General features: G+C 38.0%; 1 protein-coding gene across 5 annotated transcripts in view; it reads right to left on the bottom strand.

Annotated features, from left to right (window-relative positions):
• The window catches only part of FBXO11 (F-box protein 11), a 76,664-nt gene that overhangs the window by 17,089 nt on the left and 44,186 nt on the right, over nucleotides 1-15,389 (bottom strand). For 3 of the 5 annotated variants that reach the window (XR_013956566.1, XM_080615040.1, XM_080615042.1), the window contains exons 4-9: nucleotides 11,879-12,023; nucleotides 10,448-10,577; nucleotides 9,307-9,390; nucleotides 9,092-9,224; nucleotides 4,909-5,015; nucleotides 4,699-4,810 (exon numbers count right to left, since the gene is read on the bottom strand). Coding sequence is in view for 4 of the 5 variants with exons in the window: in XM_080615040.1 (XP_080471166.1) it covers nucleotides 4,699-4,810; nucleotides 4,909-5,015; nucleotides 9,092-9,224; nucleotides 9,307-9,390; nucleotides 10,448-10,577; nucleotides 11,879-12,023 (711 nt within the window). In the remaining variant the exon portion in view is untranslated. The remainder of the gene's footprint in view (nucleotides 1-4,698; nucleotides 4,811-4,908; nucleotides 5,016-9,091; nucleotides 9,225-9,306; nucleotides 9,391-10,447; nucleotides 10,578-11,878; nucleotides 12,024-15,389) is intronic. The other 2 variants (XM_080615041.1, XM_080615043.1) reach the window with 2 other exon arrangements.

The raw sequence follows: 15,389 nt of genomic DNA, 5'->3' as shown, positions 1-15,389 counted from the left end.
GGGGCAGCTGCATACGGGTACCAGAATAGACGATAGTTTATATATTAATTCATGCTTATGACAGTTGTCACTCACTTACTTCCCTATGTTAGGCTGACTGTATACTGACTGTTCACACCAAAGGACAACAGAAGCACAATAAAATTCTGTATATATTGCCTTACTTTACTTCCCTTCAAATTTTCCTAACCCCGTAATTTGAAGAGCCCAAACAAATAGTTATTTCTGTAGCATACAAAGACACACTGTCTACCTAAAAATGAGCAGGATACAAACAACACAATCTTGAGTCCAAAACTACATACACATCAGAAATCAACAGGTCTCTTTCCAGCTGAATTACAAAGCTCCTTGGATCATTTTAGCTACCATACTATCACCCAGAAAACAAACTCTTTGTAGGCATCAAGGACTCGAACTGCTTAAGGCTTCATCAGGTCAGCTCAATTCCCTGAACTCCATCAAATAAGAAAACATGAAATTCTACAGCCGCTAAAATCAAACTGTGGATTCATAGTGATTTCAGAAAGGTCAGAGCTCATCCTGGGGTATCTGGCCTACTTAAAACACACCTTACCCACAATTAAACATTACTACATAAGCAAGTCAGTACATGCTCTATTAGTCAGTTTTCATATTACCTTCTAGCACAGAACCACAAAGACTGTGCTTTAATAATTCATAGACTCATTTACAGAGAGGTTTTTTTTTAATCCTGAAGAAATTATTTTGATTGTCAAGTCTGACCTTATGAATAATACCATCTATAATGATTCCCTGAATTAATTCCTGCTTCCATTCTAGTAGCAGGATCTTCAATGTGTATCTTTCAGAAACACATTTAATTTTGATTTGAGCATTTCCAACAACTGAGAAACCACTACAAAGCTTAACAGCTGGTGACAGGGTTGCTACCCTGTTAATGTCCATTTTAATTGCTCATCTGAATTCCTCTAGCTTTAGTACCCAGTTCCCAGTTCTCTTTATATTAGTGTACACCATGCCCAATCCATGTACGTATTTAGTGCAAGCAATTTAGTCCTTCAGCCTTCTCCTTGATGCAAGTCACAAATTACAGTCAGTATGCTTTTCATGACAACCGCATTTTTCTGCTTTAAGGACTTTTCATGGAACTGTTTCTAAATTTTCCACATGTTGCTATGGACACAAGGGAAGAGCACTTTACTCTGAAGCAGGACTAAGCAGAGGCGTAATACGGTCTCTCTACTTCTGCTCAGTATTCCCACTGGCACAACTAAGATTCACATCACTTCTTTTAGCCACTTAACTACAGGAGGGCTCATATTTACATCTTTACCCACAACAACTCTTTAAGCTTTTCCCAAGATTCTCCAGCTTTGCAGGAGAGATTTATCCCTTAAAACTAGGAATAAAATCAAGTTGTGCGTATAACTGACTTCACACTTATTCACAGTAATGTTAATATTGTTTGAGAGGATACCTTCCAAAAAGGCAGCAACACATACTCCTGGTTATTTAGATACCCTCAGCCCTAAGTCTTCATTGTCTACAAGCCTCATCAACATGCATTTTATTTCTTCTCTGTAAGCCACTGATAAATGGCTTAAAGTCAAGAAGCCACCTTTGAAACAGCCACAAAAAAAGCCATTTAAATTTACCCTGAAAGTATTTTTCATCTATTTAATATGTGTTCTGGTAAATTCTGTGAATTTCTACTCTCTTAAGGCACTATACACTGAAGTATTTTTCAAGGATGTATGCAATCATATCGGGACTGTTACCTTCTTTTAGTCAAAGTCAGTCATCAAAAATGCTGATTGTGTGATGTAACCATTATAACTTGCTATAAATACACATGAATTTTTTTCAATTCTAAATTTTACTACCTCTTTATCCTACACAGGAGCAGTAAGCAGAACTACCTGCCCTACTTCATCCTCTTAGTCTCCCCCATGCCACTGTTCCCCACTTCAGGACATACACCATCACAACCAGGTTTCAAGTTACTGTTGATACATAATAGAAGCCCAGAAGATTTCTTGGCCAGTTCTTTCTAAACTCCTGCATCATTTTAGAATGTCTTTTTTTATAGCTGCTTAACTTCAGCCACGGTTACTGTCAAGAGTGGAACATATTTCATTATTCCTCTAGGGTATGAGCACATTTATCATTCCTGCCTATTCTCATTAAATATGGAACAAAAGTTACACAACACTTTGCCATTCAAATTCTTCTGTTCTTTGATGGATTAGCATCACTGCTCTCACTCCCTTTGTTTCCCAAGTTAAGACACAAGCAGTTTCTTCTAGACAGATATTAGATCTTGCCTTGTTTATCAAGTTCTTCTGAGGGGGTAGGAAGGGTAGTTTGTTGGAGTGTGTGTAGCAGGGGGTGTATGTGTGTTGGTGGTGTCCCATACTTTCCTGGTGTGGTGTGGTGACATCATTCCTCCCTCACATTTTGCTTATTTAAATGAAAGCAATCTGTATTCTGACTCACTTCAACTGGACTTTATTATTGATCATGTGAAATTGGTCCTTTTAGAGTACCAAGCACATGTATTACTGGTTTAGGCTTTATTTTGTTTACTCAGAATATGATTGCACACACTTAAGCAATACTTAGGGGAAAAAAAAAGGAGGAAAAAAAAAGGCACGTTGCCATCCACTACTACTTTTATCTGTCAAGGTGAGGACTAACACAGATTTCTTCTCCAATAGAAGCAATAGAACCTCTAGACTCAGTATCTTGCATTTAAACTATGCATTTAAACTTTATTTAGTAGTATTTCACAGATGCTTTGGACTGGCAAGGCACCTCCAGCTTAAATCGCTGATACTTACACAGCTCACATCTTCCCATATTACATACATCAATGTAAAAATGTGCTTTAATGCAGTTTGGAGGTCTACAGGAAGGGTATCAAGCATGTGCTAGAAAATTGTGAATGCTTATGGATCAGTACTTCAGAGATGGCACTGGAAACAGCCTTTCTGGCAGGCTGCCATTCTTCTTCCCTTTTTTACACGCACTCAGTACTTCCTGAGTAGGTTAGAGCAAGGCTTGGTAGGATTAAAAAAGTCAGTATAAATTAATAATCAATACGTGATGATAGTACAGCCTACACACAGCCTTCAAAATGGACCAGAAATTTTCATTTTGGAGAAGAAGACCAATACTTCAATGCAGCAAACATTCAGAAACCCAGAGTACTTAAGAGGGCAAAAATCCAAAATTCTCAGAAATGGTCTTCCATAATGGTCATGAAAAACAAAAATTAATCAAAGCTTAATTTTGATAAACAATTTTCATGAAAACATCAGGACCTACTAGCTCGTCTATAAGCACATGTTGCAATATGAAGCCATGCAGCTCTTCAAACTCTTATAATGAAGCTGAATGTGATCCAAGAAACGAATTTAATTCTCATTTGTTATCAGGGTCTCCAATATTGATATATAGGAACCAATAGTATGCATTTCTTTGTATACTTCATTTTCCCAGTACTTAGGATTAAATAAAGAACTCGAGATACTGAGAGCAGCTCAGTCCTTTGTTTCTATTTTTTAGCACTTTTGCATATTAGCTGTTTTGCCTCCAATAGAACAGATGGTGATTCAAAGCGCAGAGCTGCCTTGACCAAAAGTGTAGTTTATAGCCTGAAACCTCCAAGAGTGAGCACATCTTCTTCTGCAAGATACAGATGAGAAGTCCTTCCACCATTCTTTTTACAGTTCCCTGCAGAATTCCCTCCTCCAAAGTTCATACCAGAGAAGTGCAGGGTTTATTATCTCAGTGACGATCTCCTTTGTTGTCTTCCCTCTGTGTTGAGCTATGTTAACCTTTACGCACAGCCTGCTGCTACGTTGATCCACTCCATTTCACTAGCTGAACTTGGGTATATAAAGTTCATATTGCCATTTCCATGCAAAGAATCAGTACCTTCATTCTCCTGTACCTCTTCTTTCTCACACTTCAAATCCATTTCACCTGGTTGTGTTCAAATCCATTAAACTTGCCATGTTGTGCATGCAGTGACTGCCAATTGTCATGTCCTCCTGCCAAATGACTGAACTGCCACCCAGCCTCTTACTTCCACTGTCTCTGACCATTTCTTTCCTGAATCTGGACTACCAATGTTTTCCTAATCAGGCGGTATAAATTCCTTATTATCTCAGATGGTGAAATGAGTCTAACTTTCCACGCTGCATTTCATCTGCCTGTATAGAAACTCATACATTGAGTATGTTGAATCATTCCACTCTTGACAGGAAACTGAACTTAGCAGTTACAGCTCATGATTGTTTCAGGCCATCAAATCAAATAATGCATATTACAATGAACCTAATGTGAAAGTCCCATGTGTGCCCCCTTCAAATGCTCTCTCCTGCCAGCTACAACTGTGTTTACGTCAGAACCAGGTAAGTTTATATGAACTGTCACTTTTCAGGTTTTAAACTAACTGCCCAGAGCCCAAACTCATTCAAAAAGCAGATCAAGTATAGATTATCACAAAGGTCTTAGATGCAAAGTAGTCACTGCAATAACACCATTTCCAGACAAAAACTGCTTGCAGACCTGTGTTAAACACCTGCATCAAAAAATGAACTGTTGCAATAGTGATCATAATCGATTTGTGTGCTGCTTCCGTGTGCCCTGGTTAGTTTGGGAACTTGAAACATAGTGTTAATGACAAACAATAAAAAGCCCACTAACCCGTACAAGTACTTCGAATAATACAGTGATCTATAATTGGGCTGCAGTTCACGGTGATCTCTAAGCAGTGGTGTGCATTGTGGTGCTGAGCAGATTTGTCATCAGGGTTGAACTGAAAAAGGAAGACAACACAACAATGTAGCATCTATTTAACTGCACAGGCATGAAAATGAGATTATTGAGAGCTCTGCTGAAGCTTGAGATTCTTACCCTGATTGTCATATATCCAACATAGGCATCTTCAGAACCCTCCATAAAAACGAAGGTGGAATCTCTAGTGTTTTCTATTATAACTTTATCTGCTACTTTTCCGGGTGCTGTAAAGAAGACATTTATTAAGTCTCAGTTTATGCCACTGAAAAGAAATTCTCAAGAGTTACAGATTCTGTCCACAACAACGAAGGAAAAAACCAGTATTGCTGGCACATAAATAGTCTTATTGTCAGAAAAACCTTAAAACAAAGTTTTGAAGACAATGAAGAAACTACTGTAAGACGATCCTGCACCAATTTAGTATCTAGTACTAGGAGAAAAATCTCTTATACAGAGCTAGTTTTGGCTACTCTTTATCACAAACTGAATTACCAATTTAAACGTGGATACCAGTCTAGAGGCACTGTAATTCTGTTACTAAGTTCAATTTATTTTGGTACTGTACACCCTTTAATAAAAGCTAAATACATACATTCCAAAACTAATTTGAACCAATTTAAAGAACTACTTAGGAATCTGCCCATGACCTACAACTGACCTCCCCATACTCCTCAAATATAAGATTCAGAGTTTTGAATTGATATCCTCATTCTTTAGAAGAAAAATCTTACAAAATTAGATTGAACTATACTTTTGAATGTACAGAAGGTTTCAAAGTGGTCCCTCTGCAAGTTCCCATGATCTGCAATTTGATTTCCTGTATTAATAGCAAGGCTTTGCTCTATTCTTTTATCTTTAATCCAAAGGAAGCAAATGTTGACATTGGTATGCAACAGCCAGAAGAGGGAGCACAAGGTAACAACGGTCTCAGATCAGTATACATTCAATGATACTCATTCAAAAGCAAGGTAGCTTGATTTAAAACTGCACATTAAATACACAAGCCAAAAGAAGCTTTCCTCAATACATGAAATGTAGAAATATTATAGCAGATAAGTTATCTGATAGCAATTTTCAAGCATTCCCAACTTGAGACACACCAATGTAAATGGGACCAGTTATTTACCCTAAACTCTGTATTTTATTGAAGAGCCCACACACAGGATTTCTCATGAGCAGATATTTTTCTGTTGTCTGTACTAGTGTCAACAGACAAGTGGTATGTCCTGTTCTTTATCACTCGGGCAGAAAGGTGCCAGTCAGAATGAAGCAACATTTACATCATTATCCAGCTTGTTCTCACTATCTAAAAGGCAGATCTCTGCTTTCATTACTGCAGTGCTGCAAATATTTTAAGGTAGTCTAGCTCTGCTTCATACCACTATTCGCTTTGCACTAGAAATAATTCAACAGAAAACATGTAATAAGGGACTACCTAAAGAATTAAAAATTAACTGGATGCTGCCTCAGAATTCTTCTATTCTTCAAAAGGCATAGAACAATTTCACTTTTCTGTGCATTAACAGAAAAATAACTAGCTTCTGAAGAAAATCGTTGTGACCCTCTTCAATTGTATCAGGCAAAAAAATAGAGGCCCTTTTAGATATTGCAGGCTGTAAAATCTACAGCACAGAACACAGTTCTAAACTAGACTAAAATGTAATTGTCTATTCAAAGATGCACAACAGACATTTAAAGTTCAGGCATATGAAAGTTCTCTGGCACTCAAAAGTAAGAAATATACCTAATTATGACAGTCTTCATTTTAGATTTTTCTACCTTTAAAACTACAATAATTCTTCTAATTGTTTTTAGTATTTTTACTTCTTCATTAGAAAATCCTTTGATAATCCCTTTTTCACTTGCACAGTATTTAAATCAAATGGAAAATAAAGGGGGGGGAAATGAAATGTTTGTCTCCCAAAAATACAGAAAACACACATATTCAGTAAAGATTCCCAGATGAGGACATGTGTCAGTACAACTGCTGAAATGCAGTTACTAAGATGAGAGACTGTATCTAGAATGAGATGAGCACTCCATGGAAGGCTTGTATTCCTGTAGCAATCTGACACCCTACGTATTAAAGCAAATAAATAAATGACCCCAGATTTCAATAGAACAACAAACCCAGAATACCAGGCATTATTCTGCAAGAACGTTTTTGCTAATATGAGAAAGCAGAAGCTTTTTGAAAGCTCAAGGTATGCAGAACTCCATTTCTAATAATGTGCTTCTTCAGAGGTCAGCGTAAGAAACTATTAGAGAAATTTGAGCAGAACTGTGGAGAGATTTGGTGCTGCCTTAATCCCACCATTCTGAAAAGCATGCCAGACTGAACAGAGAAGAGGAAGTTCTCCAAGGCTTAGTGGTTCACTTTAATTTGTTTTCTTTTCCAGACAAATGAAAATTGACTCCCTCTACAATGTCACTCACCATTCAGTGAAGAAAGTCTGAGGAAGTGAAGAGTCAGCAGTGCCAGAAACTGAAATATAAATACATCTAGCATTTCTGGATTCCTCTTGGAGGTTTTGTTCCCCAAGACAGCTATTCTGTTACAAAAATACACAATGCAGATCCCTTGCTTTTAAAGAATTGTAGTTAAAATAGCTGTTTTCCTGAATAGCTTAGTTAATTCCAGTGGAAGAGAAAGCAGAGGGCCTTTCAAAGCTTAAAAGGAGCCTGAGAACATGCAGGAGTTCAACCAGATATCAAAGATGTCGTTTCAAGTTTCATGAAGTAATAGAGAAATTTTATATCCTAGGTCAGTGCTGATCCAGTTTCTTCTGGATTTTTAAGCACTTCAGGAATACAACTTGCCCTGTTTGTACTGGCATCTATAACTGTCATCTGAAAACAGATGCTGGGGTTATTTTGTTATTTGTCTAAGGCCACGTCTGCATTAGGAAGCACTGCAGCATGACAGGGGTGGCACTAGAGAGTGAAGTAGTGCTGTGGGTCAGACACCCATACCATATGTGTTGCAGGACAGGGAGGGTAGAAGAGACACTGACTTTGGACAAGTCCTAGCCTCGTCCCTCTGACTGAATGTACACCAGCTACTAGAGAGCAATAACAGTATTCCAGGAACATGCCTCAGATTAATCTCATCCAAAAGGAATCCAGTTTGTGCTCCAAAATGTCTCCACAGCACAAACCAAAGCACTGTAAGTAGGGAAGTTCAGGATATGAGCTTCAGAAATGTAGTCATGAACTGACAAACTAACACACTAGCACAGCTGCACCTTGCAGATCTGCAGGGACAAGTTTTAAGGCTAACACTGGAACAATCTGACTGCATTGCTCAAAACTGTTCTTGCTGCCAAGGCTGTGAAACCCGGGCAAGTGCCAGAATAAGCTTGCTGAAGAACAAAGCAGCTGGTATTCAGAACAGATAGAAACCTGAAAACAGGGACTTGGAAGAAACAAAAACCAAGCAAAACCCAACAAAACCCTCACACCCCATAAAAAGCAACACACCACCTCAAATAAACCCCAACCAAACAAAAAACCCCAACCCAGATAGACAGTATCTCAGAAAAAGCAAGGAGCAAAATAACTTTTAGGTTACCACAGGAGCAAGAGGTCTGAGAACCCTTAAACTAGGTGTGTACCAGGCATTAAGACAGTCTTAATTCTTAGCACGCTATCATGCTACTGAGGATAAGCATGCTCAGAGTGGGGACAGAAAAAGCAGACAGCTCCACAAGCACCACAATTTGCATTCAGATGTATTAGCTTATACCAACTTCCTAAATCTTTCCTATTCCAAAGTCTCACTTCCTTCTCCACAAAGGTTCTCCTTTGTGGAGGAGAACAGAGAAAAGAACTTCCCATCTCAGAATCTTTCTGCTGGATGCTCTCATTTCCTTCCTCGAGATGGAATTAAGATGCTGAAGGAAAATGGGACAGATACTAATTTCAGCTTGCTCCCACTGCTGGATTCTACTGGGGAGATAGGTTATATATAAACAAATTTCATAAGAGCCACCTGAAAATTTCAACTGCAGCCATGTAACTGAGTCTACTCCCTGACAAACTCATTTCTTAATCCTAATGAAATAAAATGGTAAATAAGTTATTCCAAGAACTAACACACAGACAACGGTACTTCAATCTGAAGCATTATTAGTTTGTGACATTATTGAAACATCATTAGTTTGTGACACTTGTACAGAAAATACTTATTAGGCTGACAAAGAAAGATGGGCATTTATACTGGATATTTAATAAACCAAAATATCTTTGTAATTAAGGTTATAATTAACACAAGTCATACTTTGAGACAAAGATTAAATACCTGCACCGATCATGGTGATTGGAGATTCTATATATATCCATTCATCAGTATATATACCAGAGTGAACAAAGATAAGACCATCAAAATGAGCTTCTTGAACTCCACCAAGAGCATCTTCAATAGTATCATAATACTAGAAGAAAAAGGACAGGTTTACAGGGAAGTACCTATGCAGAGATATAGAAATATTCTTAACAACTGCTTTAGAAACATACCAACATATTTTCTCTTCCTTTGTATCTCGCAGGATTACTGTAGAAGTGTTCAGCAAAACCTGGCTTTACATGTGCTCCTTTGTACTGAAACAAGGAAAATAGTTTATAAGCTTGCAGACAGGTGGATCTGAATGCACAGACAAGAGATCTACTAATTCCCTAATTCACAAGCCATTTGCTGCTATCAGTTTGTTTCAGGGACTAAGGATCGTATTCTGACCTCCCATATTAGGCACTCAGTTTGAAATGGCACCATCAGAAAAAGTCTGAGCCTAAGTGATTGACTAAGCCAAGAAGCTTACACAGCCACAAGCCTCTGAAGTGACTGAAAAGCCTCTTGTACCTTACCCGCTCCACAGCAGACATTCTTATTTCCATCTTTTGATTTTCTAGCAGCTTGCAACAAAACAAACTACAATTCTATGGCAAAGGAAAAAGAATCCTATACCTTCACTTTTGACGGAGTACAGAATGAAGAACCTTGCCCTCAACAAGCTTCAGAATTTTACTAACCAATCACACATAGCATTGTATGATACACTCACCTGGATATGTATTTCCCTCACTTATGTTTTTCAGGTATTACACCAAGCCATTTTTACAATACCTTTGAGACTTTGGACTGGAGGTTCCATCACGTGCCTTAAAGGTAACTTGCTCAGCTCCAGTCACATCAGCTCTAAATCACTATTTAAGCCTAAGTGATATTATCAATATACTGTTCGATTTACTACGGAAGATGCATACGAATCTGACAACCAGCACGCACACTAGTTTAGTAATATATGACAGCAACAATATATTCAAAGTTCATCTGCAAACCACAGACCAGGACAATCTCTTCCACAAAATTTCAGTGATGCAAAACATGAGGAAGACGTAAGATAGAAGAGCTGGATGCTCAAATGCTCCACTTTACCGTGATGTGTCTCCTCCTAAAGTGTGCCTCAAACCATGAAATAACTTCAGATATCCCCCTATTACACAACACAATACAAGAATGTCTCCCTACCTCCTCAGTCCCATCATCTTAAAGACTGAACTTGAAATCATTACTATTAATCAGCCACATTTCAAAAGCTGGGGTTCTTACGCATATAAACCATCTTTAAATTGGAATTTAAATGAATGCTACTGTTACCAGTTGCTGAAAGCTTTCTTTCCAGGGATTTGGATGTTCATATTCTTCTGGATTAATCTGATAAAATTTTCCAGGTTCAGGATGCATCATGGGACGAGTGTACTCAAATACTTCCATATACAATCTTTTCCTAAGCAGAAAAGAAAATTAGTGTATTTCTGATTACTATTCTGCTTTAATGTATACATCAAGTGTTAAAAACTGGGTTTTCTCAACAGTATTTGCCAGTCTGTGACAGTAAATTTGACCAAGATCACTACCAAACACTTTCCAAAACATTTGTTTTTTTTCTGTTAGACCAACTTCTGTGTATTTCTAAGAAAAATCCTGGCATGTGTTTCATGATCCAAGCAGAAGAGTTCTCAATATGTAATTGCCATGGAGAAACTTTAGCAGTTAGTTACACTGTTTGAGGAATCAGATTCTAATTGTATATTAACTTCAGCATTACTTTAACACTTAGAAAAGCTAGTAGCATAAGAATAACAAAACTTAAGACAAAACATGTCGCCACCTCTTCTCACCTTGCCAAAAAAAGGCTGGAAAAAAAATACGATGTATTCACAGAGAACAAACTATGCACTGTATTCCAGAAAGAGTTCATCAGTGGACAGATTACAGTGACTTAAAAAGAAGAAAACAGCACACAGCAATTGGTTTCTTTTGATTAGTGCCAGAATACAAATAACAGCAGTGCCTGAGCCTGCTGATATTAAGCCCAGACTTACAGGATGGCACTGAACCTTAGTAGTTGTAATTCATCTGACAAGACATCCCCGAAACTGTCTTTAGGACAGTAAGAGAGAAAAAGAGAGAAGGGGGTGGGGAGGAAGGCTTTTTTGCGATGTTATATTGAAATTTTATTCTTATTCTTAAAGTCTTATTCTTTATAAAAGGCCGAGAAACAGGTGTTAATTTTTCCCTTATAAAAAAATATAAATTTAGATCCCATTTCTCCAAGCTCTCATTAACCCATGGGTAAGATGGATTCATATGGGGGAGAACCAGTCTGAGTATCCAACTATTAAACCAAACAAGCCATCTAAGTAACACTAGGCAAAGGTTGCATATAACATTAAGAAATGTGTTGATTCTTCTGCATCAGCCCAATTCCCACAGAAGCCTGAAAAAGGTTAAAGAGGGGGAAAGAAGGAAAGAAGTGGCTACTGAAGGAATGCATCACTGATTTTTATAACAGCCATTATTTAACTAGTATCTACACTACAAGAGAAATAAAAGTTTTACTGCTTCACACAGATAATCAGACATTCCTAAATTACAAATAACACTGAAGTAAGCCAGATGTATTAAAATACAATTGGCTTTATATCAGCTAATTGCAACCAACATATCAATTTTTCTATTGTACTGACATTTCATGCAGCACATCCAGTTTTTCCTCAAGATAATGAGCAATAGCATTTCACTTACCACAAAATGGGATCATTAGCCAGCTCACTGAAGCGTTTACACACACAAGCTGCTCTACAGAGATCCTGCTCTAGCAGGTAGGAGAAGATCTTTAGAACCACTTCATCTGGCAACTTCTCCTGAAGATACTGCTCTGCAGGTGCTGCTAATGAACAGTAATCGATGTAAGATCATTGACATATTTAACCAGCCCAAATTCCAACTAAACCAGATCACCAATATACCATCTGAAAGATTCCCATTTAAAATACCAATGATTTCAGAGCAGCTTTTCTTGATTTTTGAAGTATATTTTCATATAAAGTTAAGGCATAAAAGAAGCAAACAGCTGACTCTGGATTCAGGTAGAAATTATAGTCTTCCTCTTTCAAAAATGCTTAGTTCACCTTTTCAATTGGAGAAATCAATGTGCATACAATGGCAGACATTAAGAAGCTACTGTGTATGTTCCAGATATACGGGCTCCTCACTATTAGCTTTGTTGTGACAATAATAACAACAATAATAATTAATCCCAGCACCAAAACCTCTGCAAATGTTTTCAAACACAAAAGAATTTACTCAGAAATAGTGACCATCTCAAAAAGCTACAAGTAAAATCTGCTTTTCTCCCACAGTGCGCATAAGGAAAGAGAACATCTTTCAGGATGCAGGAAACCAGTAGCCAGCAACGGTTCAAATCTTCTTCTTCCACCTACTCCCATTTATGCTGTCTTTCAAAATGAAAACTCCAAGCCAGAAGCAGCATTAGCCTTGCCAGATGTACATCCTGAGAGAGGTCTAAGGAAACTGTTCCTGTATTGTGTGGCAATGTGAGTGCGCTTTGTTAAACCCCTGCTCTTGGGTACATGCGTGCTCTACATGAGAGAGTTCATATAGGGAAACACCCATTTGCAGTTTGTGTTCTCCCAAGACCCTTCTGTGGCAGGTGTTCTCACAGCAGCAGAGGTCTCTCTGCACAGGTCATTTGTTTCGTTGACTTTAGGATCCTTTTTTAGGCAGAACCATTCAGAACAGCTTCCAAAGTTTAGAGGATTTGTATGGAAGGCATTAAAAGCTCCTGCGACATTCATAATGCAATTACATCCATGTAATGCCCTTTGCATTATTCAAGTTTTCCTAGAACATCTGAACCTAGGAAGCAACAGAACTGTGATTCTGGCTTTTACAGACTACTAAAGTGACCCTCAGAAAGACAACCTACTAGATTTGAGGAAATAATCATTCTGAAAAATAGTTCCCATATGAGATTCCACACAAAAAAAGAGATACGCCCCAAGTCTTCCTTGGACAAATTAACACAAATACTCATGTTATTTCCAACTAGAAGAGAGTGAAGATATGAAATGCAAAGACCAGAATAGCAGCTGTTACGAAGATGCCGAGCTGTGGTCCGTAGACGACATCACCAGAACCTCTGTACTACAAAAGAACTGATTACAGCTGGTTTTGCCAGGTTTTGTGCTTATATCTATGGTCAGAGCAGTTAGCAGAAATGCTGAAATACTACTGACTCTACAGTGACTCTCAGAACCTCTTCTTGCTTTGTGCAAGTATCACCTTGGTGATACTTGTACAAAGATACATTGTACATGTACAGGATACATTGAACAAGCATCACCTTGGTGATTCAGAAACACTGATTTCTTCTAAGATGTTAGGAGGGCATTTATCTAATGGACTGATGGCTGCTCTCAACAGTAATATATCTTACAGTCATAAGCTATAGGTATAGGCCACTTCAACAAAAAGCTACACTGTACAAAAAGGATGAGGGTCACTATTCCGCATGCCCATAGCTATGAGCTCCCAAAGTATCCTTTTAAGTTGGCAGCACTGACCATGGCAGAGTAAAACAGGTTTTTCTTCCTCACCCTTATCCATCTAAACTAATTCTTTTATGGATCAGCTCCTTGCTGTAGCTCACTGCAAGCTACAGAAGCGTTAGCACAAGGAAGGATACAGGAATGAATGCCCAGAAACTGGCAAAGATAGCTCCCTTCAGGATCTAACAAGCCAGACTGAAGACAGGAAGTCAGCAAAATGAATAAAGAGCAAGTAATCTGGAAAGGCCTCATGCTCAAGAGACACCTGAGGAGCCCAAAGTCTGGGGACCATACACCACGAGTCCATGAGGCTGGGCATCACCAAAAAAGTCTTATGCACATGATCAATGCTGGCTTTAAAAGGTCCTTTACCACTGGAGATATAAAGGTTCTTTCCTGTGTCAAACAGGCAGCAGCAATTCATTCTACAGTCCTACTAACCCTTGAAATGCATAACAGGATAATTGGACATTCCTTCTGAATTCATCTTTCTCCAGTAGCTTTCCAGGTTGATATGGAGATACATTCTTCTACTGTCTCACAAGCTGAAATGCGATACTGCGAATGCAAGACAGTAAATCCTTACAGCCTTCCACGACCTGTCTTCTTCTAACACACAAATCCCTGAGGCATACTATCTGATCTTCCCAAGACATTCAGTTACTTTCCTAAATGAACTGCAGAATTTTTTCTTCCTTTAAGTTTATATATGTTAGGACCTCGATTATTCTTTTATTGAAGGGGGAAGTTCGCTAGTGTAATGCCCCCCCGCTCATCGGTTCATAGTCTCAAGGCCCTATCTCAAGACAGAAATTGAAATCCAGATGCGTTTCCTCACAACAAAGAGTAGGGACTAACCTTGTAAGTGCCAAAAAACTTCTTCAATTATAATGAATAGAAAGATAAAGACAGAAAAAGCTCTCCCAAACAGCAATTTTTTTAATTGTATTTACTAGGAAGCCTAGGTTCTGCTTTCAAAATGAAGACAATGATTTTAGAGGTGTTTGCTATCCTAACCCACCTTTATCCAAAATCCATAGAAATGAGGGATTGAAACTGCCCTTCTACTTAGTTCAGGAGCAGGGGTTGATTAAAGATTTCTCCACTCAAATCACCGATTCAGTGATTACCAGGTAGAATTCTCCAGTATCATTTGAAAAAAGCTGATTTGCTTCTTAATGTGAAGTCTTGAATACCCCCTGGGTCCAAGAGAGAACGCCACGCTTTTCTTTTATAAATTCACACTTCATCTTTTGGGGGTCTTTTCGTAATCTGTCAAGGCCAGGATGCATTCAACATGTTCTTCCTCCCAGTTTACAAAAATAAACCAAAATGGTTTAAAGGTTTCTCTGGTCATCAAATCAGAAGCTTTTATGTGCTGCTACTCCTGACAGTTTTATGGCTATTGACAAGGTGAAGGTTAAATACATATAAATGCATATTCTTACTTTTAAAAAATAATAATAAAAAATTGTCAGTTTTCCAAGTGTGGAAAATAGACAAGAATAAAAATAAAAACAAAATCACCAATCTTTATCTTTGCCCTAACAGATGAACTATTTATGATTCTAATAAAGCGCTAATATACTAGATAACTGAAAATTAGAACCACAACCGGTTATGTCATTCTGTTTCCACAGGATATGTGTGAAGTTAATTCAGTTTCAATTCTGACCATTTAATAA

This window comes from Psittacula echo (assembly GCF_963264785.1).
Source record: "Psittacula echo genome assembly, chromosome: 4".
Classification (NCBI taxonomy): domain Eukaryota; kingdom Metazoa; phylum Chordata; class Aves; order Psittaciformes; family Psittacidae; genus Psittacula; species Psittacula echo.
The sequence above is the reverse complement of the archived record's forward strand: the minus strand, read 5'-3'. Positions and strand labels throughout refer to the sequence as shown.